At 62.0% G+C, this 25676-nt stretch overlaps 1 protein-coding gene across 6 annotated transcripts in view; it reads left to right on the plus strand.

Moving 5' to 3' along the window:
- LOC106567521 (rap guanine nucleotide exchange factor 6) overlaps positions 1 to 25676 on the plus strand; it is a 167687-nt gene that overhangs the window by 37715 nt on the left and 104296 nt on the right. For all 6 annotated transcript variants that reach the window (XM_014136858.3, XM_014136862.3, XM_014136861.3 and 3 more), the window contains exon 4: positions 2378 to 2461. In XM_014136858.3, the coding sequence (XP_013992333.1) occupies positions 2378 to 2461 (84 nt within the window). The remainder of the gene's footprint in view (positions 1 to 2377; positions 2462 to 25676) is intronic.

A 25676-nucleotide genomic window follows, 5' to 3' on the forward strand; every position in this document is an offset into this window, starting at 1 on the left:
GTGCTGTCCGTTCTTTTCCCCCGGGATCAGAGGAACCTTGAGAGTTACTCCCTTTCTTCTCATAAGTTTCTCAAAGTTCTCGCTAGGTCGGGTCAAACACAGTCTAATTGTTCTCGCTATTTTCTTAGGCACACTCATACACACACGCATTTCTCTTCCTCCCGGGTCTCTACTAAACTATATGGGACTTACGTTTAGTACTTTAATTATTCATTATACATGCCAACTAAACTACTAATTACTAATTAGTTAGGTTTCAGGGTAGAATTATTTAATCATTACATTTAAACATATAAATCCCTTATCAGATGGAGAGGTCGTGGAGCTGGCCGGCCTTCCCCAAGAGGAAGAGCAGCCCCGTCTTGTTGAGCTTAAGGTGGTGGACCTACATCCAAGCTGAGATATCTGCCAGGCACACAGAGAAGCGTGTCGCCACCTGGGTATCGGGGGGGGGGGGGAAAGCAGTTGAGCATCATCCGCATAGCAATGATAGGATAGACCAGATGAGGAAATGAGTCGAGTGATTTGATTTACTAACAGAGCCATGGGGGGCACCAGTAGTGTGAGTACGTGGTGCAGACACAGATTCTCTCCACGCCACCTGTAAGGAGCAGCCTGCCAGGTAGGATGCAGTCCAAGAGTGTGCAGAGCCTGAGACGCCCAGCCCAAAGAGGGTGGAGATGAAGAGCTGATGGTTCACGGTGTTGAAGGCAGCGGATAGATCTAGGATGATGAGAACAGATAAGAGAGAGTCAGCTTTGGCAGTGCGTGGAGCCTCTGTGACGAAGAGGAGAGCAGTCGGTTGAGTGACCCGTCTTGAAGCCTGACTGGTTAGGGTCATGTAGATGGTTCTGAGTGAGGTAGCGAGAGAGTTGGTCAGGGACAGCACGCTTAAGGGTTATTGAACAGAAAGGTAAAGATACCGGTCTGCAGTTTCTTGAGGAGGGGACTTTTTGTTGTTGTTGTATTTTTCACCCCTTTTTTATCCCCAATTTCGTGGTATCCAATTGGTAGTAGTTACAGTCGTGTCTCATCGCTGCAACTCCCATACGGACTCGGGAGAGGCAAAGGTCGAGAGCCATGCGTCCTCTGAAATGCAACCCAACCAAGCCGCACTGCTTCTTGACACAATGCCCGTCCAACCCGGAAGCCAGCCTCACCAATGTGTCGGAGGAAACACTGTACACCTGGCGACCGTGTCAGCACGCCCTGCGCCCGGCCCGCCACAGGAGTCGCTAGAGCGCAATGAGACAAGGGTATCCCTGCCGGCCTAACCCGGACGACGCTGGGCCAACTGTGCGCCGCCCCATGGGCCTCCCGGTCGTGGCCGGCTGCGACAGAGCCTGGGCTCGAACCCAGAATCTCTAGTGGCACAACTAGCACTGTGATGCAGTGCCTTAGACCACTACTCTGGCCGTTTTGAAGTAAGAGGGGACGCAGCCAGTGGTCAGGGATGAGTTGAGGGAAGTGAGGAATGGGAGGTCTCCAGAGATGGTCTCACTGTACTCTGACACCTTAGCACTCAGTCAGCGTTCTAATACTGTACATACTGGAGGTAGTAAACAGCATATGAAAAAAAAAGCTGGATTTCTTATGAAATACCAAAGCCCATGTGAACCTGCTAATGTATTTGGTTCATACATTAGGCTACCGACGTATATGTATCTTTATTGTTATTAAACTTTACCCTCCTCCATCCATATTGCATCTGTTATTAAGGCTGCCCCGGCTGCATATTCCCTCTCTGAGGAGGAGACTGATGCTACTGCCTCTCCTCATGGTAGACGGCTAATGAAGTGCCCTGTTTCGACAGAACATCAACAGGACTATCGAAGCCATGCAAGTGGATTTCTTCAAGGCAATTCAGCCTCTACTTAAATGATGCTAATGCATCTACTGTACCACCTCAAGCAACATTCAAGACTTGTTTTTAGTGCCCAGATATTTTTTTTACCCTGTTGAGGAAAAATTCAGGGCCTATCCTTTTCAAATATAATACACATGTGACGTCACCATGCAGACGTGTCCACAAACGGCAATATGTAGACCAGGGATCATCAGCTAGATTCAGCCGCGGGACAATTTCTTTTTGGAGGGGATGGTTGGGGTGTCGGAACATAATTACAAACAAACAAACAAACATATGTTTACTAAAACCTAATCACTTCAAACCTTGCTTACAGTTGTATACGATCACTCTCTCTCTCTATTATGCATGGGAATACTTGGGAACAAATTTCTTATGTCCAAGAATTTGTATTTTTATTTAAATTTGCTCAGAAAGGGGGGCCAAATAAAAGCACCCGCGGGGCCACCAGTTGGGGAACCCTGATGTAGACTAACACGATGTTCCTTGTAATCTTGTCTCCCCCTACAGCCAAGACAGCCTCGCCACATGTTGGTACATCCTCCTCTCCGGCTCAGTCTTCGTCAAGGAGCACATGTACTTGGCTAGATGCTGGTAGGTACCACCTATCGTCCATTGATCAGCACACAGCCTCTTCACACAGACACAGACTGACTGGACGGGGTAAGGAGAGAGGCCGCGGCATCCTGAATGGCACCCTAGTCCCCATGTAGTGCACTACTTTTGACCAGGTTCCATAGGGTGCTGGTGAAAAGTAGTGCACTATATAAGGAATAGGGTGCCATTTGGGACGCAGCCAGGTAGGAGATAGACCACCGGCCTGTCTGGCCGAAGGCAGCAGCAAGCGGCAGTGTGCTTCAGATCTGTGTGGGATTTTGATAAGGGCTTGTGATGAAGTGTCTGTTTTTTAGAGCAAGGAGTGAGCTCTGAACTGAGTGGGTTCTGCAACAGTTCACTGGCTTGTCTGTCAGAGCGAGGGAAGAGGGAGAGCCGGACAGACACACGTCTCTAACACACACATGCACACTTTGTCACGGTCTCACTCACTCACTCTCTCTGTCTCACACACACGTTAAGTAGGGATCGTGTCTTTTTGGTGCAGTGCAGCTTTGAGGCAAGTGTGAGATTCCTCTAGCACCACATGGCTATAATAACTGCAGTCACTGATAATGAAGGGTGTGTGTGTGTGTGTGTGTGTGTGTGTGTGTGTGTGTGTGTGTGTGTGTGTGTGTGTGTGTGTGTGTGTGTGTGTGTGTGTGTGTGTGTGTGTGTGTGTGTGTGTGTGTGTGTGTGTGTGTGTGTGTGTGTTGCTGATTGAGTACAGATGTCTCGGACACAGACACACGAGCCAGGCCCATTTTCACCGCTTTATTAATGCTTTTCGTCTTCCTGCATGGGTCGGTCACTCCAACACAGCCTTCTCCCCCCCCTCCTGCCCAGCCATGAAACACAAAGCTTTTGAAAGACAATTTGCACATGGTACCACTTCCTCTACCCTACTGCACAGCATATATCAGATTTGAAGCATTGAGGATGACACAAATGGGAAATGGGGACAAAAAGCATTGAAAAACACTGTGTGAAGCTGAATCTGCATATTGGCAGCAATTGGGCGCACATGAGGTGACCGCCATGTGCTTCAGTGCAGAAGGAGAAGGTGGGCAACCACGACTGACTTGAAGAGATATTGAAGTGTGTGTGTCTGTGTGTTTATGCCCGCGTGTGTGAATGTGTAGGCGTGTGTGTGTGACTGTGCATGTAGACCTATGCATGACTGTGAACATTGCGTCTGTGCGGGGCAGTTGATGACAAACAGAGCAGAGCGGTGGGGTTGGGGTGCTGCCTCTGCAGGGGTCCATGGGGTTGTTGGGGCGGAGGGGGGGCTAGGAGGGCAGTGAGCAGGGGGAAGGGAAGAGGGCGGTGGGGAATGCGGAACTCCTGGCAGGACTGGGAATGGCCATGTGTTCCTGAGCAGCTTGTAGCCCAGAAGCATATCCAGGCAGGAAATGAGCACACACAGAAAACACACACACACACACACACACGCCCTGGAGCCATCGGACACACAGACCGGAGAGAGAAACACACTCCGTCCCGTAGAAAAGGCTCAAGCCCACAAGGACTCGCCTCCTCTTCCCACTGGATCTCTAAACAGACTGGACTTGGATTTACAACAGTTTGGGTCGAGACCTGTACGATTCTATTTACTTACAAAACAATTGAGGATATGCTGGAAATCATCTCCCCTCAAAGAGACCCAGAGAAGCAGATCTGTACATAGCTGTTTGTCAGGTTGGTGTTTACGTGTTCCTCCCTTGTGGAACATGTTTTTATCGTTCTGTTAGGAGTTGAGCCCTAGGACTTGGAGTCGTGGATGTATGCCTTAGTAAGTCATTAAGGAGCTTTTTAACTCCCCCCCTCTCTGCTTGTGGACTGAAGCCGGCATGGGAATCTAAACGCTGCTATGGGCTAAATCAGTGGTTCCCAACCAATAATTATTTTTTTTCCCCAAGAGCCCCCTTTTTCACATTTGAAAAATGTTACGCCCTCCCTTTAATTTGAATTATTGGTTATTAAGAGCAAATATTAAATACCAAATAAAGTAACCCGATACACCCGATTTTTTTTTTTTTTTTTTTCCCCCAAATGTTATTCCGCTACCAAATGTTTTTTTTATGGTCATTTATGTGAAACCCAAATTTAAATATACAGATTTTAAAGAAAGTGATTTGATCAATTGATAGCGACAGATTCACACAATGAATCAGATTATTCCCAAGGAAAGTCTGATGTCTTCGACTCGTCTACTTTAGGACACAGCTCAGCTTCTGAATGACAAACCAAAGATATTCCCATGTGCAGCATCCGAGTCGCGTCTTCCTCTGACATTTTACCACTTTGTTTTTATTTTAGAGCATCGGCGATTTAGATGGTTTGTACCAATCACGAATTGTAAAAAACGAATTGAAAATTGACCCCTCAAATCAAGGAAGGTTGGGAACGGGAACCCATGCACTAAATGTTTTGGAATTCCTTACGGTAAGGCACGCATTGGCAGGATGCCATCGGGCCTGTGTGGTTTGAAGTGATACCGTACTATGTCGATTTTAAATCTACTCTCAACATCTGAAAGGTAAGCCTGCTACTACTCAGGGAAAGGCACATTTAGCAAGAAATTACTGAGCCAGCAATAGCCCATTGGAAGTGTCTCTTTCTACTCGCAGTTAAAAAAAACGGATTAATCTTAACTTCACCACAGCCTTGATGAACACAAGACTAAGTGATCCTATACCTGATGGGCAGGTTATCTTCTCAGCTCTTGTGAAGTTTTTATTCTGGTGAAACCACAGCCCTTCTCATGTACGGAGATTGTTGATTATCTGACACTGGAGCAGGTTCCTTAGAATCTCATACATTTGTTTGTGTTTTTCTAAAGTAAACATCATTAGTATTCTTGCTCAGTAATGTAGACTAGTGGTTTTATTGACTCATTTGTTTACTACAAAATAGCCTCCAACACTCTACTCAGCAAATTGGATGCAGTCTATCACAGTGCCATTCGTTTTGTCACCAAAGCCCCATATACTACCCACCGTTGCGACCTGTATGCTCTCGTTGGCTGGTCCTCGCTACATATTCGTCGCCAAACCCACTGGCTCCAGGTCATCTATACGTTTTTGCTAGGTAAAGCCCCGCCTTATCTCAGCTCACTGGTCACCATAGCAGCACCCACCCGTAGCACGCGCTCCAGCAGGTATTTTTCACTGGTCATCCCCAAAGCCAACACCTCCTTTGGCCGCCTTTCCTTCCAGTTCTCTGCTGCCAGTGACTGGAACGAATTGCAAAAATCACTGAAGCTAGAGACTCAGATCTCCCTCACTAGTTTTAAGCATCGCCTGTCAGAGCAGCTAACCGATCGCTGCAGCTGTAGACGGCCCATCTGTAAATCGCCCATCCAACCAACTACCTACCTCATCCCCATATTTTTTTATTTTTTTACCCCCTGCTCTTTTGCACACCAGTATTTATACTTGCACATCCTCATCTGCACATCTATCAATGAGGGTGTTAATTGCTAAATTGTAATTACTTTGCCACTATGGGCTATTTATTGCCTTACCTCCTTACTACATTTGCACACACTGTATACAGATTTTCTATTGTGTTATTGACTGTACGTTTGTTTATTCCATGTGTAACTCTGTTGTTGTTTTTGTCACACTGCTTTGCTTTATCTTGGCCAGGTCGCAGTTGTAAATGAGAACTTGTTCTCAACTGGCCTACCTGGTTATATAAAGGTGAAATAAAAATAAATATAGAAATAGTATGCTGGGGGTAACAAAAAGCCTCTGTCCTTTCTGTCAATGTCAATATTCAACCCTGTGGCTTGAGTTTGATAGAATGACATTACATTTCACCTAAATAGTTTATTGAACCACCCCCCCCTTAAATTGATGCTATTTTGTGATTGTTGCTGCTGGGCATAGTAACAATAGTACGTTTTACACAGTTGTAAAGTAGCAGTCATGTGTTTCTAGTATCTAAAATGGGTTAGGCTAGTTGATGAGTATTTCTAAACGTTGTGAGCACTAGGCCTATCTAGTACTAGGTTCAGTGCATTGTGTTATTTTCATGACGGTCAATTTATCGCTAGCCGATATGGTCTTGGCTGTAGTGTTAATGACTGTGTGGCGTTTTGTCCATGAGAGCAGAACAGTCCGAGCTAAGCGCAAGATGCTGGGCTCCAGCTAGACAGTGGTTTGTGGTCACTCTCTCTCTCTCTTCATTGTTAGTCATCGTTACCGTGGAGACACGGGCGCTAAACAACTACTGTTTCAACGTCTTTTTAAACAACTTCTGTTTTCTTTTTAGTTTCTAACCAGGCTGTTCCCGAACTGAGTTTACTTATTTACTGGGCTTGGTTACCAGGAGGGTAACATGACTACCCCAAGAAGTGTCTATATTTGGCTAAAAGACGTGTGTGTGTGTGTGGCTTTAGTATCTTACCGAGGGCCTTAGGCTTTGCAGCTGTCTGGAGGTTTGGGTTGAACCTCTTCTCTTACTGTACATCTTCTGGAGAGAGAAACCCCTCAACAGCTGCTGAAAGACCTATCTGTCAGTAAAAACCCCCAAAAATGTTTACTGCACAGAGTTAGGACTCTAAAGGACACAGTAAGTTGCTTTTGGCTTTTTAGATTTGTCATAATCCAGTTATTTTACCACAGAACTGTTTTGATAACAGCGTTTTGAGTGAAAAATAGGATCTCTGTGTTCCAGTCACTCTTGCCTCACCCAAGGGGCCAGAGCTGCTGATGCCTTTGCTGTGGTGGGTCGCTGTAGTGTCAGATAGGGGGAGAGAAGGAGATAATGGAGGGCTGGAGTGAGGCATAGGCAGTAGGCATATATTAGCTCCTGGGGGGGTGAGATGGAGGGAGCTAGGCAGGCATGCAGAAAGGCTTGGCAGGCAGCATTTCCCATCAGCTGACAGGCTGCACAAGGCCGGGCCCAGCCTCACTGGAGTGTGGAGAGTAGTCCAAACAAGGCTGACCTCTGGCTCTCACAGCTGATTAAGCCAAGCAGCCCTCCAACCCGATCTGAGCAGAGAGACAGTGAGAGTGTGTTGATGGTATCCTAAATGAAATGATAAAATATACAGACCACAAATTCCAATTGGCTATACTTAAACTCTTTAACATCATCCTCGATTTGACCCCAATAACTACCGTGGGATATGCCTCAACAGCAACCTTGGGAAAACCTCTGCATTAACAGCAGACTAGTTCATTTCCTCAGTGAAAACAATGTACTGAGCAAATGTACAATTGGCTTTTCACCAAATGACCATACGAGACCACGTACTCACCTTGCACACCCTAATTGACAAACAAACAAACCGAACAAGGACAAAGTCTTCTCGTGCTTTGTTGACTTCAAAAAAAGCTTTCGACTCAATTTGGCATGAGGGTCTGCTATACAACTTGATGGAAAGTGGTGTTGGGGGAAAAACATACGACATCACAAATCCACGCAGAGACAAAAACAGGAGCGGGGCGCGGAGGGGCAGAGAGGGAGAGGGGGGCAGAGAGGGGTGCGGAGAGGCGGGAGGGAGAGGCAGGAGGGTGTGGAGAGGTGGAGAGGCAAGGAGAGGGGCGCAGAGGGGCGCGGGGAGAGGGGCGCGGAGAGGGTCTCGGAGAGGCGGGAGGGAGAGGTGCGCGGGGAGGGGGTCAGAGAGGGGCGCAGAGAGGCGGGAGGGAGAGAGGCAGGGAGAGGGGAGAGGCGCAGAGGGGCGCGGGGAGAGGGGCGCGGAGAGGTGGGAGGGAGAGGGACGCAGAGAGGAGGGAGGGAGGGAGAGGGGCGCAGAGGAGTGAGAGGGGCGCGGTGAGGCGGGAGGGAGAGGGGCGCAAAGGAGTGAGAGGGGCGAGGCGGGAGGGAGAGGGTGGTTGCGGAGAGGCGGGGGGGTGAGGGGCAGAGGGGCGCAGAGAGGGGTGAGAGGTGCAGGAGGGGCGCAGAGAGGGGTGAGAGGTGCAGAGAGGGGTGAGAGGTGCAGGAGGGGCGCGGAGAGGGGCGGGAGGGAGAGGCGCGACGGATAGGGGAGGGGCAATAGGGAGAGGCAGGATGGAGAGGGGTGCGGAGCGAGAGAGAGCGGGAGAGAGCGGGAGAGCGAGAGAGCGGGAGAGAGGGGCGCACAGAGAGCGGGGCGCGCAGAGAGCGGGAGAGAGAGAGGCGCGCAGAGAGCGAGAGAGAGAGAGGCGCGCAGAGAGCGAGAGAGAGAGGCGCGCAGAGAGCGAGAGAGAGAGGCGCGCAGAGAGCGAGAGAGAGGCGCGCAGAGAGCGAGAGAGAGAGGCGCGCAGAGAGCGAGAGAGAGAGGCGCGCAGAGAGCGAGAGAGAGAGGCGCGCAGAGAGCGAGAGAGAGAGGCGCGCAGAGAGCGAGAGAGAGAGGCGCGCAGAGAGCGAGAGAGAGAGGCGCGCAGAGAGCGAGAGAGAGAGGCGCGCAGAGAGCGAGAGAGAGAGGCGCGCAGAGAGCGAGAGAGAGAGGCGCGCAGAGAGCGAGAGAGAGAGGCGCGCAGAGAGCGAGAGAGAGAGGCGCGCAGAGAGCGAGAGAGAGAGGCGCGCAGAGAGCGAGAGAGGCGCGCAGAGAGCGAGCGAGAGGCGCGCAGAGAGCGAGCGAGAGAGAGAGAGGCGCGCAGGAGAGACAGAGAGAGAGAGAGAGGCGCGCAGAGAGCGAGAGAGAGGCGCGCAGAGAGCGAGGAGAGAGGCGCGCAGAGAGCGAGAGAGAGAGGCGCGCAGAGAGCGAGAGAGAGAGGCGCGCAGAGAGCGAGAGAGAGGCGCGCAGAGAGCGAGAGAGAGAGAGAGAGAGAGAGGCGCGCAGAGAGCGAGAGAGAGAGAGAGAGAGGCGCGCAGAGAGAGAGAGAGAGGCGCGCAGAGAGCGAGAGAGAGAGAGAGGCGCGCAGAGAGCGAGAGAGAGAGAGAGGCGCGCAGAGAGCGAGAGAGAGGCGCGCAGAGAGCGAGAGAGAGGCGCGCAGAGAGCGAGAGAGAGAGAGAGGCGCGCAGAGAGCAGAGAGAGAGAGAGAGGCGCGCAGAGAGCGAGAGAGAGAGAGAGGCGCGCAGAGAGCGAGAGAGAGAGGCGCGCAGAGAGCGAGAGAGAGGCGCGCAGAGAGCGAGAGAGAGGCGCGCAGAGAGCGAGAGAGAGAGAGAGAGGCGCGCAGAGAGCGAGAGAGAGAGAGAGAGGCGCGCAGAGAGCGAGAGAGAGAGAGAGAGAGGCGCGCAGAGAGCGAGAGAGAGAGAGGCGCGCAGAGAGCGAGAGAGAGGCGCGCAGAGAGCGAGAGAGAGAGAGGCGCGCAGAGAGCGAGAGAGAGAGAGGCGCGCAGAGAGCGAGAGAGAGAGGCGCGCACAGAGAGCGAGAGAGAGAGAGAGAGGCGCGCAGAGAGCGAGAGAGGCGCGCAGAGAGCGAGCGAGAGAGAGGCGCACAGAGAGCGAGCGAGAGAGAGCGAGAGAGGCGCGCAGAGAGCGAGAGAGGCGCGCAGAGAGCGAGAGGCGCGCAGAGAGCAAGAGAGAGAGAGAGGCGCACAGAGAGGCGCGCAGAGAGCGAGAGAGGCGCGCAGATAGCGAGCGAGAGAGAGAGGCGCAGAGAGCGAGAGAGGCGCGCAGAGAGCGAGCGAGAGAGAGAGGCGCGCAGAGAGCGAGCGAGAGAGAGAGGCGCGCAGAGAGGCGCGCAGAGAGCGAGAGAGGCGCGCAGAGAGCGAGAGGGGCGCAGAGGAGTGAGAGGGGCGCGGTGAGGCGGGAGGGAGAGGGACGCAAAGGAGTGAGAGGGGCGAGGCGGGTGGGAGAGGGTGGTTGCGGAGAGGCGGGGGGGGTGAGGGGCAGAGGGGCGCAGAGAGGGGTGAGAGGTGCAGGAGGGGCGCAGAGAGGGGTGAGAGGTGCAGGAGGGGCGCGGAGAGGGGCGGGAGGGAGAGGCGCGACGGATAGGGGAGGGGCGATAGGGAGAGGCAGGATGGAGAGGGGTGCGGAGCGAGAGAGAGCGAGAGAGGGAGAGAGGGAGAGAGAGAGGCGCGCAGAGAGCGAGAGAGAGAGAGAGAGAGGCGCGCAGAGAGCGAGAGAGAGAGGTGCGCAGAGAGAGAGAGAGGCGCGCAGAGAGCGAGAGAGAGAGAGGCGCGCAGGGAGCGAGAGAGAGAGGCGCGCAGGGAGCGAGAGAGAGAGAGGCGCGCAGGGAGCGAGAGAGAGAGAGGCGCGCAGAGAGCGAGAGAGAGGCGCGCAGAGAGCGAGAGAGAGAGGCGCGCAGAGAGCGAGCGAGAGAGGCGCGCAGAGAGCGAGCGAGAGAGGCGCGCAGAGAGCGAGCGAGAGAGGCGCGCAGAGAGCGAGCGAGGTGCGCAGAGAGGCGCGCAGAGAGTGAGAGAGGCGCGCAGAGAGCGAGCGAGAGAGAGAGGCGCAGAGAGCGAGAGAGGCGCGCAGAGAGCGAGCGAGAGAGAGAGGCGCGCAGAGAGCGAGAGGGGCGCGCAGAGAGCGCGCAGAGAGCGAGAGAGGCGCGCAGAGAGCGAGAGAGGCGCGCAGAGAGCGAGAGGGGCGCGCAGAGAGGAGGGAGGGAGAGGGGCGCAGAGGAGTGAGAGGGGCGCGGTGAGGCGGGAGGGAGAGTGGCGCAAAGGAGTGAGAGGGGCGAGGCGGGAGGGAGAGGGTGGTTGCGGAGAGGCGGGGTGGGTGAGGGGCAGAGGGGCGCAGAGAGGGGTGAGACGTGCAGGAGGGGCGCGGAGAGGGGCGGGAGGGAGAGGCGCGACGGATAGGGGAGGGGCGATAGGGAGAGGCAGGATTGAGAGGGGTGCGGAGCGAGAGAGAGCGGGAGAGAGGGAGAGAGGGAGAGAGAGAGGCGCGCAGAGAGCGAGAGAGAGAGGCGCGCAGAGAGCGAGAGAGAGAGGCGCGCAGAGAGAGAGAGAGAGGCGCGCAGAGAGCGAGAGAGAGAGAGAGGCGCGCAGGGAGCGAGAGAGAGAGAGGCGCGCAGAGAGCGAGAGAGAGAGAGGCGCACAGAGAGCGAGAGAGAGGCGCGCAGAGAGCGAGCGAGAGAGAGAGGCGCGCAGAGAGCGAGCGAGAGAGAGAGGCGCGCAGAGAGCGAGCGAGAGAGAGAGGCGCGCAGAGAGCGAGCGAGAGAGAGAGGCGCGCAGAGAGCGAGCGAGAGAGAGAGGCGCGCAGAGAGCGAGCGAGAGAGAGAGGCGCGCAGAGAGCGAGCGAGAGAGGCGCGCAGAGAGCGAGCGAGAGAGGCGCGCAGAGAGCGAGAGAGGCGCGCAGAGAGCGAGAGAGAGGCGCGCAGGGAGCGAGAGAGAGAGAGGCGCGCAGAGAGCGAGAGAGAGAGGCGCGCAGGGAGAGGGGCGCAAAGGAGTGAGAGGGGCGAGGCGGGAGGGAGAGGGTGGTTGCGGAGAGGCAGGGGGGTGAGGGGCAGAGGGGCGCAGAGAGGGGTGAGAGGTGCAGGAGGGGCGCAGAGAGGGGTGAGAGGTGCAGGAGGGGCGCGGAGAGGGGCGGGAGGGAGAGGCGCGACGGATAGGGGAGGGGCGATAGGGAGAGGCAGGATGGAGAGGGGTGCGGAGCGAGAGAGAGCGGGAGAGAGCGAGAGAGAGAGGCGCGCAGAGAGCGAGAGAGAGAGAGGCGCGCAGAGAGCGAGAGAGAGAGAGGCGCGCAGAGAGCGAGAGAGAGAGAGGCGCGCAGGGAGCGAGAGAGAGAGAGAGAGGCGCGCAGGGAGCGAGAGAGAGAGAGGCGCGCAGGGAGCGAGAGAGAGAGAGGCGCGCAGAGAGCGAGAGAGAGAGGCGCGCAGAGAGCGAGAGAGAGAGGCGCGCAGAGAGCGAGAGAGAGAGGCGCGCAGAGAGCGAGCGAGAGAGAGAGAGAGGCGCGCAGAGAGCGAGAGGCGCGCAGAGTGCGAGAGAGAGGCGCGCAGAGTGCGAGAGAGGCGCGCAGGGAGCGAGAGAGAGAGGCGCGCAGAGAGCGAGCGAGAGAGAGAGAGGCGCGCAGAGAGCGAGAGAGAGAGAGAGGCGCGCAGAGAGCGAGAGAGAGAGGAGCGAGAGAGGCGCGCAGAGAGCGAGAGAGAGGCGCGCAGAGAGCGAGAGAGAGGCGCGCAGGGAGCGAGAGAGAGGCGCGCAGAGAGCGAGAGAGAGGCGCGCAGGGAGCGAGAGAGAGAGAGGCGCGCAGGGAGCGAGAGAGAGGCGCGCAGAGAGCGAGAGAGAGGCGCGCAGGGAGCGAGAGAGAGAGAGGCGCGCAGAGAGCGAGAGAGAGAGAGGCGCGCAGAGAGCGAGAGAGAGAGGCGCGCAGAGAGCGAGAGAGAGAGGCGCGCAGAGAGCGAGAGAGAGAGGCGCGCAGAGAGCGAGAGAGAGAGAGGCGCGCAGAGAGCGAGCGAGAGAGAGGCGCGCAGAGAGCGAGCGAGAGAGGCGCCAGAGAGCGAGAGAAAGAGGCGCGCAGAGAGCGAGAGAGAGAGAGAGAGGCGCGCAGAGAGCGAGAGCTAGAGAGAGAGAGAGAGGCGCGCAGAGAGCGAGCTAGAGAGAGAGAGAGAGAGAGAGGCGCGCAGAGAGCGAGAGCGAGAGGGGCGCGCAGAGAGCGAGAGCGAGAGGGGCGCGCAGAGAGCGAGAGCGAGAGGGGCGCGCAGAGAGCGAGAGGCGCGCAGAGAGGCGCGCAGAGAGGCGCGCAGAGAGGCGCGCAGAGAGGCGCGCAGAGAGGCGCGCAGAGAGGCGAGAGAGGCGCGCAGATAGCGAGCGAGAGAGAGAGGCGCAGAGAGCGAGAGAGGCGCGCAGAGAGCGAGCGAGAGAGAGAGGCGCGCAGAGAGCGAGCGAGAGAGAGAGGCGCGCAGAGAGGCGCGCAGAGAGCGAGAGAGGCGCGCAGAGAGCGAGAGGGGCGCGCAGAGAGGAGGGAGGGAGAGGGGCGCAGAGGAGTGAGAGGGGCGCGGTGAGGCGGGAGGGAGAGGGGCGCAAAGGAGTGAGAGGGGCGAGGCGGGTGGGAGAGGGTGGTTGCGGAGAGGCGGGGGGGGTGAGGGGCAGAGGGGCGCAGAGAGGGGTGAGAGGTGCAGGAGGGGCGCAGAGAGGGGTGAGAGGTGCAGGAGGGGCGCGGAGAGGGGCGGGAGGGAGAGGCGCGACGGATAGGGGAGGGGCGATAGGGAGAGGCAGGATGGAGAGGGGTGCGGAGCGAGAGAGAGCGGGAGAGAGCGAGAGAGGGAGAGGGAGAGAGAGGCGCGCAGAGAGAGAGAGAGAGAGGCGCGCAGAGAGCGAGAGAGAGAGGTGCGCAGAGAGAGAGAGAGGCGCGCAGAGAGCGAGAGAGAGAGAGGCGCGCAGGGAGCGAGAGAGAGAGGCGCGCAGGGAGCGAGAGAGAGAGGCGCGCAGAGAGCGAGAGAGAGGCGCGCAGAGAGCGAGCGAGAGAGGCGCGCAGAGAGCGAGCGAGAGAGGCGCGCAGAGAGCGAGAGAGGCGCGCAGAGAGCGAGAGAGGCGCGCAGAGAGCGAGAGAGGCGCGCAGAGAGCGAGCGAGGCGCGCAGAGAGGCGCGCAGAGAGTGAGAGAGGCGCGCAGAGAGCGAGCGAGAGAGAGAGGCGCAGAGAGCGAGAGAGGCGCGCAGAGAGCGAGCGAGAGAGAGAGGCGCGCAGAGAGCGAGAGGGGCGCGCAGAGAGCGCGCAGAGAGCGAAAGAGGCGCGCAGAGAGCGAGAGAGGCGCGCAGAGAGCGAGAGAGGCGCGCAGAGAGCGAGAGGGGCGCGCAGAGAGGAGGGAGGGAGAGGGGCGCAGAGGAGTGAGAGGGGCGCGGTGAGGCGGGAGGGAGAGTGGCGCAAAGGAGTGAGAGGGGCGAGGCGGGAGGGAGAGGGTGGTTGCGGAGAGGCGAGGGGGGGTGAGGGGCAGAGGGGCGCAGAGAGGGGTGAGAGGTGCAGGAGGGGCGCGGAGAGGGGCGGGAGGGAGAGGCGCGACGGATAGGGGAGGGGCGATAGGGAGAGGCAGGATGGAGAGGGGTGCGGAGCGAGAGAGAGCGGGAGAGAGCGAGAGAGGGAGAGAGGGAGAGAGAGGCGCGCAGAGAGAGAGAGAGAGAGGCGCGCAGAGAGCGAGAGAGAGAGGTGCGCAGAGAGAGAGAGAGGCGCGCAGAGAGCGAGAGAGAGAGAGGCGCGCAGGGAAGCGAGAGAGAGAGGCGCGCAGGGAGCGAGAGAGAGAGGCGCGCAGAGAGCGAGAGAGAGGCGCGCAGAGAGCGAGCGAGAGAGGCGCGCAGAGAGCGAGCGAGAGAGGCGCGCAGAGAGCGAGCGAGAGAGGCGCGCAGAGAGCGAGAGAGGCGCGCAGAGAGCGAGAGAGGCGCGCAGAGAGCGAGCGAGGCGCGCAGAGAGGCGCGCAGAGTAGTGAGAGAGGCGCGCAGAGAGCGAGCGAGAGAGAGAGGCGCAGAGAGCGAGAGAGGCGCGCAGAGAGCGAGCGAGAGAGAGAGGCGCGGCAGAGAGCGAGAGGGGCGCGCAGAGAGCGCGCAGAGAGCGAAAGAGGCGCGCAGAGAGCCCGAGAGAGGCGCGCAGAGAGCGAGAGAGGCGCGCAGAGAGCGAGAGGGGCGCGCAGAGAGGAGGGAGGGAGAGGGGCGCGAGAGGAGTGAGAGGGGCGCGGTGTGAGGCGGGAGGGAGAGTGGCGCAAAGGAGTGAGAGGGGCGAGGCGGGAGGGAGAGGGTGGTTGCGGAGAGGCGAGGGGGGTGAGGGGCAGAGGGGCGCAGAGAGGGGTGAGAGGTGCAGGAGGGGCCGCAGAGAGGGGTGAGAGGTGCAGGAGGGGCGCGGAGAGGGGCGGGAGGGAGAGGCGCGACGGATAGGGGAGGGGCGATAGGGAGAGGCAGGGATGGAGAGGGGTGCGGAGCGAGAGAGAGCGGGAGAGAGCGAGAGAGGGAGAGAGAGAGGCGCGCAGAGAGCGAGAGAGAGAGTGAGAGAGAGAGAGAGGGCGCGCAGGGAGCGAGAGAGAGAGAGAGGGCGCGCAGAGAGCGAGAGAGAGAGGGGCGCGCAGAGAGCGAGAGAGAGAGGCGCGCAGAGAGCGAGAGAGAGGGCCGCCGCAGAGAGCGAGCGAGAGAGGCGCGCAGAGAGCGAGCGAGAGAGGCGCGCAGAGAGCGAGAGAGAGAGGCGCGCAGAGAGCGAGAGAGGCGCGCAGAGAGCGAGAGAGGCGCGCAGAGAGAGCGAGCGAGGCGCGCAGAGAGGCGCGCAGAGAGTGAGAGAGGCGCGCAGAGAGCGAGCGAGAGAGAGAGGCCGCAGAGAGCGAGAGAGGCGCGCAAGAGAGCGAGCGAGAGAGAGGGGCGCGCAGAGAGCGAGAGGGGCGCGCAGAGAGTCGCGCAGAGAGCGCAGAGGCGCGCAGAGAGCGAGAGAGAGAGAGAGAGAGAGAGAGGCGCGCAGAGAGCGAGAGAGAGAGGCGCGCAGAGAGCGAGAGAGAGAGAGGCGCGCAGAGAGCGAGAGAGAGAGAGAGAGGCGCGCAGGGAGCGAGAGAGAGAGAGGCGCGCAGGGAGCGAGAGAGAGAGAGCGGCGCGCAGAGAGCGAGAGAGAGGCGCGCAGAGAGCGAGAGAGAGAGAGGCGCGCAGAGAGCGAGAGAGAGAGAGGCGCGCAGAGAGCGAGAGAGAGAGGCGCGCAGAGAGCGAGAGAGAGAGAGAGAGAGGCGCGCAGAGAGCGAGAGAGAGAGGCGCGCAGAGAGAGAGAGAGGCGCGCAGAGAGCGAGCGAGAGAGGCGCGCAGAGAGCGAGCGAGAGAGGCGCGCAGAGAGCGAGAGCTAGAGAGAGAGAGAGAGGCGCGCAGAGAGCGAGCTAGAGAGAGAGAGAGAGAGGCGCGCAGAGAGGCGCGCAGAGAGCGAGAGAGGCGCGCAGAGAGCGAGAGCGAGAGGGGCGCGCAGAGAGCGAGAGCGAGAGGCGCGCAGAGAGGCGCGCAGAGAGGCGTGCAGAGAGCGAGAGAGGCGTGCAGAGAGCGAGAGAGGCGTGCAGAGAGCGAGAGAGGCGCGCAGAGAGCGAGAGAGGCGCGCAGAGAGCGAGCGAGAGAGAGAGGCGCACAAAGAGGCGCGCAGAGAGGCGCGCAGAGAGCGAGAGAGGCGCGCAGAGAGCGAGAGCGAGAGGGGCGCGCAGAGAGCGAGAGCGAGAGGGGCGCGCAGAGAGCGAGAGCGAGAGGCGCGCAGAGAGGCGCGCAGAGAGCGAGAGAGGCGTGCAGAGAGCGAGAGAGGCGTGCAGAGAGCGAGAGAGGCGCGCAGAGAGCGAGAGAGGCGCGCAGAGAGCGAGCGAGAGAGAGAGGCGCACAAAGAGGCGCGCAGAGAGCGAGAGAGGCGCGCAGAGAGCGAGAGAGGCGCGCAGAGAGCAAGAGGGGCGCACAGAGAGCGCGCAGAGAGTGCGCAGAGAGCGAGAGAGGCGCGCAGAGAGCAAGAGGGGCGCACAGAGAGCAAGAGGGGCGCACAGAGAGCGCGCAGAGAGTGCGCAGAGAGCGAGAGAGGCGCGCAGAGAGCGAGAGAGAGGCGCGCAGAGAGCGAGAGAGAGGCGCGCAGAGAGCGAGAGAGAGGCGCGCAGAGAGCGAGAGCGAGAGGCGCTCAGAGAGCGAGAGCGAGAGGCGCGCAGAGAGCGAGAGGCGCGCAGAGAGCGAGAGGCGCGCAGAGAGAGAGGCGCGCAGAGAGCGAGCGAGCGAGCCGCGCAGAGAGCGAGACAGGCGCGCAGAGAGCGAGCGAGAGAGGCGCAGAGAGCGAGAGAGAGGCGCAGAGAGCGAGAGAGAGGCGCGCAGAGAGCGAGAGGGGCGCGCAGAGAGCGCGCAGAGAGCGAGAGAGGCGCGCAGAGAGCGAGAGAGGCGCGCAGAGAGAGAGAGAGAGAGGCGCGCAGAGAGAGAGAGAGGCGCGCAGAGAGCGAGAGAGGCGCCCGCAGAGAGCGAGAGAGAGGCGCCCGCAGAGAGCGAGAGAGAGGCCCGCAGAGAGCGAGAGAGAGGCGCGCAGAGAGCGAGCGAGAGAGAGAGAGAGGCGCGCAGAGAGCGAGAGAGCGAGAGAGGCGCGCAGAGAGCGAGAGAGGCGCGCAGAGAGCGAGAGAGGCGCGCAGAGAGCGAGAGGCGCGCAGAGAGCGAGAGAGAGAGAGAGGCGCACAGAGAGGCGCGCAGAGAGCGAGAGAGGCGCGCAGAGAGCGAGAGAGGCGCACAGAGAGGCGCGCAGAGAGCGAGAGAGGCGCGCAGAGAGCGAGAGAGAGAGAGGCGCAGAGAGCGAGAGAGGCGCGCAGAGAGCGAGCGAGAGAGAGGCGCGCAGAGAGCGAGAGAGGCGCGCCGAGAGCGAGAGAGGCGCGCAGAGAGCGAGAGAGGCGCGCAGAGAGCGAGAGGGGCGCGCAGTTAGGAGGGAGGGAGAGGGGCGCAGAGGAGTGAGAGGGGCGCGGCGGGTGGGAGAGGGTGGTTGCGGAGAGGCGGGGGGGGGTGAGGGGCAGAGGGGCGCAGAGAGGGGTGAGAGGTGCAGGAGGGGCGCAGAGAGGGGTGAGAGGTGCAGGAGGGGCGCGGAGAGGGGCGGGAGGGAGAGGCGCGACGGATAGGGGAGGGGCGATAGGGAGAGGCAGGATGGAGAGGGGTGCGGAGCGAGAGAGAGCGGGAGAGAGGGAGAGAGCGGGAGAGAGGGAGAGAGGGAGAGAGAGAGGCGTGCAGAGAGCGAGAGAGAGAGAGAGAGGCGCGCAGAGAGCGAGAGAGAGAGGCGCGCAGAGAGCGAGAGAGAGAGAGGCGCGCAGGGAGCGAGAGAGAGAGAGGCGCGCAGGGAGCGAGAGAGAGAGAGGCGCGCAGAGAGCGAGAGAGAGAGAGAGAGAGGCGCGCAGAGAGCGAGAGAGGCGCGCAGAGAGCGAGCGAGGCGCGCAGAGAGGCGCGCAGAGAGTGAGAGAGGCGCGCAGAGAGCGAGCGAGAGAGAGAGGCGCAGAGAGCGAGAGAGGCGCGCAGAGAGCGAGCGAGAGAGAGAGGCGCACAGAGAGCGAGAGAGGCGCGCAGAGAGCGAGAGGGGCGCGCAGAGAGCGCGCAGAGAGCGAGAGAGGCGCGCAGAGAGCGAGAGGGGCGCGCAGAGAGGAGGGAGGGAGAGGGGCGCAGAGGAGTGAGAGGGGCGCGGTGAGGCGGGAGGGAGAGGGGGCGCAAAGGAGTGAGAGGGGCGAGGCGGGAGGGAGAGGGTGGTTGCGGAGAGGCGGGGGGGGTGAGGGGCAGAGGGGCGCAGAGAGGGGTGAGAGGTGCAGGAGGGGCGCAGAGAGGGGTGAGAGGTGCAGGAGGGGCGCGGAGAGGGGCGGGAGGGAGAGGCGCGACGGATAGGGGAGGGGCGATAGGGAGAGGCAGGATGGAGAGGGGTGCGGAGCGAGAGAGAGCGGGAGAGAGGGAGAGAGAGAGGCGCGCAGAGAGCGAGAGAGAGAGAGAGAGGCGCGCAGAGAGCGAGAGAGAGAGGCGCGCAGAGAGCGAGAGAGAGAGAGGCGCGCAGGGAGCGAGAGAGAGAGGCGCGCAGGGAGCGAGAGAGAGAGAGAGGCGCGCAGGGAGCGAGAGAGAGAGAGGCGCGCAGGGAGCGAGAGAGAGAGAGGCGCGCAGAGAGCGAGAGAGAGGCGCGCAGAGAGCGAGAGAGAGAAGCGCGCAGAGAGCGAGAGAGAGAAGCGCGCAGAGAGCGAGCGAGAGAGGCGCGCAGAGAGCGAGCGAGAGAGAGAGGCGCGCAGAGAGCGAGCGAGAGGCGCGCAGAGAGCGAGCGAGAGAGAGAGGCGCGCAGAGAGCGAGAGAGAGAGAGAGAGGCGCGCAGAGAGCGAGAGAGGCGCGCAGAGAGCGAGAGAGAGGCGCGCAGAGAGCGAGAGAGAGGCGCGCAGAGAGCGAGAGAGGCGCGCAGAGAGCGAGAGAGGCGCGCAGGGAGCGAGAGAGAGGCGCGCAGAGAGCGAGCGAGAGAGAGAGGCGCGCAGAGAGCGAGCGAGAGAGAGAGAGAGGCGCGCAGAGAGAGAGAGAGAGAGAGGCGCGCAGTGAGCGAGAGAGGCGCGCAGAGAGCGAGAGAGAGGCGCGCAGAGAGCGAAAGAGAGGCGCGCAGAGAGCGAGAGAGGCGCGCAGAGAGCGAAAGAGAGGCGCGCAGAGAGCGAGAGAGAGAGGCGCGCAGAGAGCGAGAGCGAGAGGCGCGCAGAGAGCGAGAGGCGCGCAGAGAGGCGCGCAGAGAGCGAGAGAGGCGCGCAGAGAGCGAGAGAGGCGCGCAGAGAGCGAGAGAGGCGCGCAGAGAGCGAGAGAGAGGCGCACAGAGAGGCGCGCAGAGAGCGAGAGAGGCGCGCAGAGAGCGAGAGAGGCACGCAGAGAGCAAGAGGGGCGCACAGAGAGCGCGCAGAGAGTGCGCAGAGAGCGAGAGAGGCGCGCAGAGAGCGAGAGGGGCGCGCAGAGAGCAAGAGGGGCGCACAGAGAGCGCGCAGAGAGTGCGCAGAGAGCGAGAGAGAGGCGCGCAGAGAGCGAGAGAGAGGCGCGCAGAGAGCGAGAGAGAGGCGCTCAGAGAGCGAGAGCGAGGCGCGACGGATAGGGGAGGGGCGATAGGGAGAGGCAGGATGGAGAGGGGTGCGGAGCGAGAGAGAGCGGGAGAGAGGGAGAGAGCGGGAGAGAGGGAGAGAGGGAGAGAGAGAGGCGTGCAGAGAGCGAGAGAGAGAGAGAGAGGCGCGCAGAGAGCGAGAGAGAGAGGCGCGCAGAGAGCGAGAGAGAGAGAGGCGCGCAGGGAGCGAGAGAGAGAGAGGCGCGCAGGGAGCGAGAGAGAGAGAGGCGCGCAGAGAGCGAGAGAGAGAGAGAGAGGCGCGCAGAGAGCGAGAGAGGCGCGCAGAGAGCGAGCGAGGCGCGCAGAGAGGCGCGCAGAGAGTGAGAGAGGCGCGCAGAGAGCGAGCGAGAGAGAGAGGCGCAGAGAGCGAGAGAGGCGCGCAGAGAGCGAGCGAGAGAGAGAGGCGCACAGAGAGCGAGAGAGGCGCGCAGAGAGCGAGAGGGGCGCGCAGAGAGCGCGCAGAGAGCGAGAGAGGCGCGCAGAGAGCGAGAGGGGCGCGCAGAGAGGAGGGAGGGAGAGGGGGCGCAGAGGAGTGAGAGGGGCGCGGTGAGGCGGGAGGGAGAGGGGGCGCAAAGGAGTGAGAGGGGCGAGGCGGGAGGGAGAGGGTGGTTGCGGAGAGGCGGGGGGGGGTGAGGGGCAGAGGGGCGCAGAGAGGGGTGAGAGGTGCAGGAGGGGCGCAGAGAGGGGTGAGAGGTGCAGGAGGGGCGCGGAGAGGGGCGGGAGGGAGAGGCGCGACGGATAGGGGAGGGGCGATAGGGAGAGGCAGGATGGAGAGGGGTGCGGAGCGAGAGAGAGCGGGAGAGAGGGAGAGAGAGAGGCGCGCAGAGAGCGAGAGAGAGAGAGAGAGGCGCGCAGAGAGCGAGAGAGAGAGGCGCGCAGAGAGCGAGAGAGAGAGAGGCGCGCAGGGAGCGAGAGAGAGAGGCGCGCAGGGAGCGAGAGAGAGAGAGAGGCGCGCAGGGAGCGAGAGAGAGAGAGGCGCGCAGGGAGCGAGAGAGAGAGAGGCGCGCAGAGAGCGAGAGAGAGGCGCGCAGAGAGCGAGAGAGAGAAGCGCGCAGAGAGCGAGAGAGAGAAGCGCGCAGAGAGCGAGCGAGAGAGGCGCGCAGAGAGCGAGCGAGAGAGAGAGGCGCGCAGAGAGCGAGCGAGAGGCGCGCAGAGAGCGAGCGAGAGAGAGAGGCGCGCAGAGAGCGAGAGAGAGAGAGAGAGGCGCGCAGAGAGCGAGAGAGGCGCGCAGAGAGCGAGAGAGAGGCGCGCAGAGAGCGAGAGAGAGGCGCGCAGAGAGCGAGAGAGGCGCGCAGAGAGCGAGAGAGGCGCGCAGGGAGCGAGAGAGAGGCGCGCAGAGAGCGAGCGAGAGAGAGAGGCGCGCAGAGAGCGAGCGAGAGAGAGAGAGAGGCGCGCAGAGAGAGAGAGAGAGAGAGGCGCGCAGTGAGCGAGAGAGGCGCGCAGAGAGCGAGAGAGAGGCGCGCAGAGAGCGAAAGAGAGGCGCGCAGAGAGCGAGAGAGGCGCGCAGAGAGCGAGAGAGAGAGGCGCGCAGAGAGCGAGAGAGAGAGGCGCGCAGAGAGCGAGAGCGAGAGGCGCGCAGAGAGCGAGAGGCGCGCAGAGAGGCGCGCAGAGAGCGAGAGAGGCGCGCAGAGAGCGAGAGAGGCGCGCAGAGAGCGAGAGAGGCGCGCAGAGAGCGAGAGAGAGGCGCACAGAGAGGCGCGCAGAGAGCGAGAGAGGCGCGCAGAGAGCGAGAGAGGCACGCAGAGAGCAAGAGGGGCGCACAGAGAGCGCGCAGAGAGTGCGCAGAGAGCGAGAGAGGCGCGCAGAGAGCGAGAGGGGCGCGCAGAGAGCAAGAGGGGCGCACAGAGAGCGCGCAGAGAGTGCGCAGAGAGCGAGAGAGAGGCGCGCAGAGAGCGAGAGAGAGGCGCGCAGAGAGCGAGAGAGAGGCGCTCAGAGAGCGAGAGCGAGAGGCGCGCAGAGAGCGAGAGCGAGAGGCGCAGAGAGCGAGAGCGAGAGGCGCGCAGAGAGCGAGCGAGGCGCGCAGAGAGCGAGCGAGGCGCGCAGAGAGCGAGCGAGGCGCGCAGAGAGCGAGCGAGGCGCGCAGAGAGCGAGCGAGGCGCGCAGAGAGCGAGCGAGGCGCGCAGAGAGCGAGAGAGGCGCGCAGAGAGCGAGCGAGAGAGAGAGGCGCAGAGAGCGAGAGAGAGGCGCGCAGAGAGCGAGAGGGGCGCGCAGAGAGCGAGAGAGGCGCGCAGAGAGAGAGGAGAGAGAGAGAGAGAGAGAGGCGCGCAGAGAGCGAGAGAGAGAGGCGCGCAGAGAGCGAGAGAGGCGCGCAGGGAGCGAGAGAGAGAGAGGCGCGCAGGGAGCGAGAGAGAGGCGCGCAGGGAGCGAGAGAGAGAGGCGCGCAGAGAGCGAGAGAGAGAGGCGCGCAGAGAGCGAGAGAGAGAGGCGCGCAGAGAGCGAGCAAGAGAGAGGCACGCAGAGAGCGAGCGAGAGAGGCGCGCAGAGAGCTAGAGAGAGAGAGAGAGAGGCGCGCAGAGAGCGAGCTAGAGAGAGAGAGAGAGAGAGAGGCGCGCAGAGAGCGAGAGAGGCGCGCAGAGAGCGAGAGGGGCGCGCAGAGAGCGAGAGGCGCGCAGAGAGGCGCGCAGAGAGGCGCGCAGAGAGCGAGAGAGGCGCGCAGATAGCGAGAGAGGCGCGCAGAGAGCGAGAGAGGCGCGCAGAGAGCGAGCGAGAGAGAGAGGCGCACAGAGAGGCGCGCAGAGAGCGAGAGAGGCGCGCAGAGAGCGAGAGAGGCGCGCAGAGAGCAAGAGGGGCGCACAGAGAGCGCGCAGAGAGTGCGCAGAGAGCGAGAGAGGCGCGCAGAGAGCACGAGGGGCACACAGAGAGCAAGAGGGGCGCACAGAGAGTGCGCCGAGAGTGAGAGAGACGCGCAGAGAGCGAGAGAGGCGCGCAGAGAGCGAGCGAGGCGCGCAGAGAGGCGCGCAGAGAGTGAGAGAGGCGCGCAGAGAGCGAGCGAGAGAGGCGCGCAGAGAGCGAGCGAGAGAGAGAGGCGCGCAGAGAGCGAGAGGGGCGCGCAGAGAGCGCGCAGAGAGCGAAAGAGGCGCGCAGAGAGGCGCGCAGAGAGCGAGAGAGGCGCGCAGAGAGCGAGAGGGGCGCGCAGAGAGGAGGGAGGGAGAGGGGCGCAGAGGAGTGAGAGGGGCGCGGTGAGGCGGGAGGGAGAGGGGCGCAAAGGAGTGAGAGGGGCGAGGCGGGTGGGAGAGGGTGGTTGCGGAGAGGCGGGGGGGGTGAGGGGCAGAGGGGCGCAGAGAGGGGTGAGAGGTGCAGGAGGGGCGCAGAGAGGGGTGAGAGGTGCAGGAGGGGCGCGGAGAGGGGCGGGAGGGAGAGGCGCGACGGATAGGGGAGGGGCGATAGGGAGAGGCAGGATGGAGAGGGGTGCGGAGCGAGAGAGAGCGGGAGAGAGCGAGAGAGGGAGAGGGAGAGAGAGGCGCGCAGAGAGAGAGAGAGAGAGGCGCGCAGAGAGCGAGAGAGAGAGGTGCGCAGAGAGAGAGAGAGGCGCGCAGAGAGCGAGAGAGAGAGAGGCGCGCAGGGAGCGAGAGAGAGAGGCGCGCAGGGAGCGAGAGAGAGAGGCGCGCAGAGAGCGAGAGAGAGGCGCGCAGAGAGCGAGCGAGAGAGGCGCGCAGAGAGCGAGCGAGAGAGGCGCGCAGAGAGCGAGAGAGGCGCGCAGAGAGCGAGAGAGGCGCGCAGAGAGCGAGAGAGGCGCGCAGAGAGCGAGCGAGGCGCGCAGAGAGGCGCGCAGAGAGTGAGAGAGGCGCGCAGAGAGCGAGCGAGAGAGAGAGGCGCAGAGAGCGAGAGAGGCGCGCAGAGAGCGAGCGAGAGAGAGAGGCGCGCAGAGAGCGAGAGGGGCGCGCAGAGAGCGCGCAGAGAGCGAAAGAGGCGCGCAGAGAGCGAGAGAGGCGCGCAGAGAGCGAGAGAGGCGCGCAGAGAGCGAGAGGGGCGCGCAGAGAGGAGGGAGGGAGAGGGGCGCAGAGGAGTGAGAGGGGCGCGGTGAGGCGGGAGGGAGAGTGGCGCAAAGGAGTGAGAGGGGCGAGGCGGGAGGGAGAGGGTGGTTGCGGAGAGGCGAGGGGGGTGAGGGGCAGAGGGGCGCAGAGAGGGGTGAGAGGTGCAGGAGGGGCGCAGAGAGGGGTGAGAGGTGCAGGAGGGGCGCGGAGAGGGGCGGGAGGGAGAGGCGCGACGGATAGGGGAGGGGCGATAGGGAGAGGCAGGATGGAGAGGGGTGCGGAGCGAGAGAGAGCGGGAGAGAGCGAGAGAGGGAGAGAGAGAGGCGCGCAGAGAGCGAGAGAGAGAGAGAGAGAGAGAGGCGCGCAGGGAGCGAGAGAGAGAGAGAGGCGCGCAGAGAGCGAGAGAGAGAGGCGCGCAGAGAGCGAGAGAGAGGCGCGCAGAGAGCGAGCGAGAGAGGCGCGCAGAGAGCGAGCGAGAGAGGCGCGCAGAGAGCGAGAGAGAGAGGCGCGCAGAGAGCGAGAGAGGCGCGCAGAGAGCGAGAGAGGCGCGCAGAGAGCGAGCGAGGCGCGCAGAGAGGCGCGCAGAGAGTGAGAGAGGCGCGCAGAGAGCGAGCGAGAGAGAGAGGCGCAGAGAGCGAGAGAGGCGCGCAGAGAGCGAGCGAGAGAGAGGGGCGCGCAGAGAGCGAGAGGGGCGCGCAGAGAGCGCGCAGAGAGCGAGAGGCGCGCAGAGAGCACGAGGGGCACACAGAGAGCAAGAGGGGCGCACAGAGAGTGCGCCGAGAGTGAGAGAGACGCGCAGAGAGCGAGAGAGGCGCGCAGAGAGCGAGCGAGGCGCGCAGAGAGGCGCGCAGAGAGTGAGAGAGGCGCGCAGAGAGCGAGCGAGAGAGGCGCGCAGAGAGCGAGCGAGAGAGAGAGGCGCGCAGAGAGCGAGAGGGGCGCGCAGAGAGCGCGCAGAGAGCGAAAGAGGCGCGCAGAGAGGCGCGCAGAGAGCGAGAGAGGCGCGCAGAGAGCGAGAGGGGCGCGCAGAGAGGAGGGAGGGAGAGGGGCGCAGAGGAGTGAGAGGGGCGCGGTGAGGCGGGAGGGAGAGGGGCGCAAAGGAGTGAGAGGGGCGAGGCGGGTGGGAGAGGGTGGTTGCGGAGAGGCGGGGGGGGTGAGGGGCAGAGGGGCGCAGAGAGGGGTGAGAGGTGCAGGAGGGGCGCAGAGAGGGGTGAGAGGTGCAGGAGGGGCGCGGAGAGGGGCGGGAGGGAGAGGCGCGACGGATAGGGGAGGGGCGATAGGGAGAGGCAGGATGGAGAGGGGTGCGGAGCGAGAGAGAGCGGGAGAGAGCGAGAGAGGGAGAGGGAGAGAGAGGCGCGCAGAGAGAGAGAGAGAGAGGCGCGCAGAGAGCGAGAGAGAGAGGTGCGCAGAGAGAGAGAGAGGCGCGCAGAGAGCGAGAGAGAGAGAGGCGCGCAGGGAGCGAGAGAGAGAGGCGCGCAGGGAGCGAGAGAGAGAGGCGCGCAGAGAGCGAGAGAGAGGCGCGCAGAGAGCGAGCGAGAGAGGCGCGCAGAGAGCGAGCGAGAGAGGCGCGCAGAGAGCGAGAGAGGCGCGCAGAGAGCGAGAGAGGCGCGCAGAGAGCGAGAGAGGCGCGCAGAGAGCGAGCGAGGCGCGCAGAGAGGCGCGCAGAGAGTGAGAGAGGCGCGCAGAGAGCGAGCGAGAGAGAGAGGCGCAGAGAGCGAGAGAGGCGCGCAGAGAGCGAGCGAGAGAGAGAGGCGCGCAGAGAGCGAGAGGGGCGCGCAGAGAGCGCGCAGAGAGCGAAAGAGGCGCGCAGAGAGCGAGAGAGGCGCGCAGAGAGCGAGAGAGGCGCGCAGAGAGCGAGAGGGGCGCGCAGAGAGGAGGGAGGGAGAGGGGCGCAG

Source organism: Salmo salar, chromosome 13 (assembly GCF_965601325.2).
Source record: "Salmo salar chromosome 13, fSalSal1, whole genome shotgun sequence".
Lineage (NCBI taxonomy): Eukaryota > Metazoa > Chordata > Actinopteri > Salmoniformes > Salmonidae > Salmo > Salmo salar.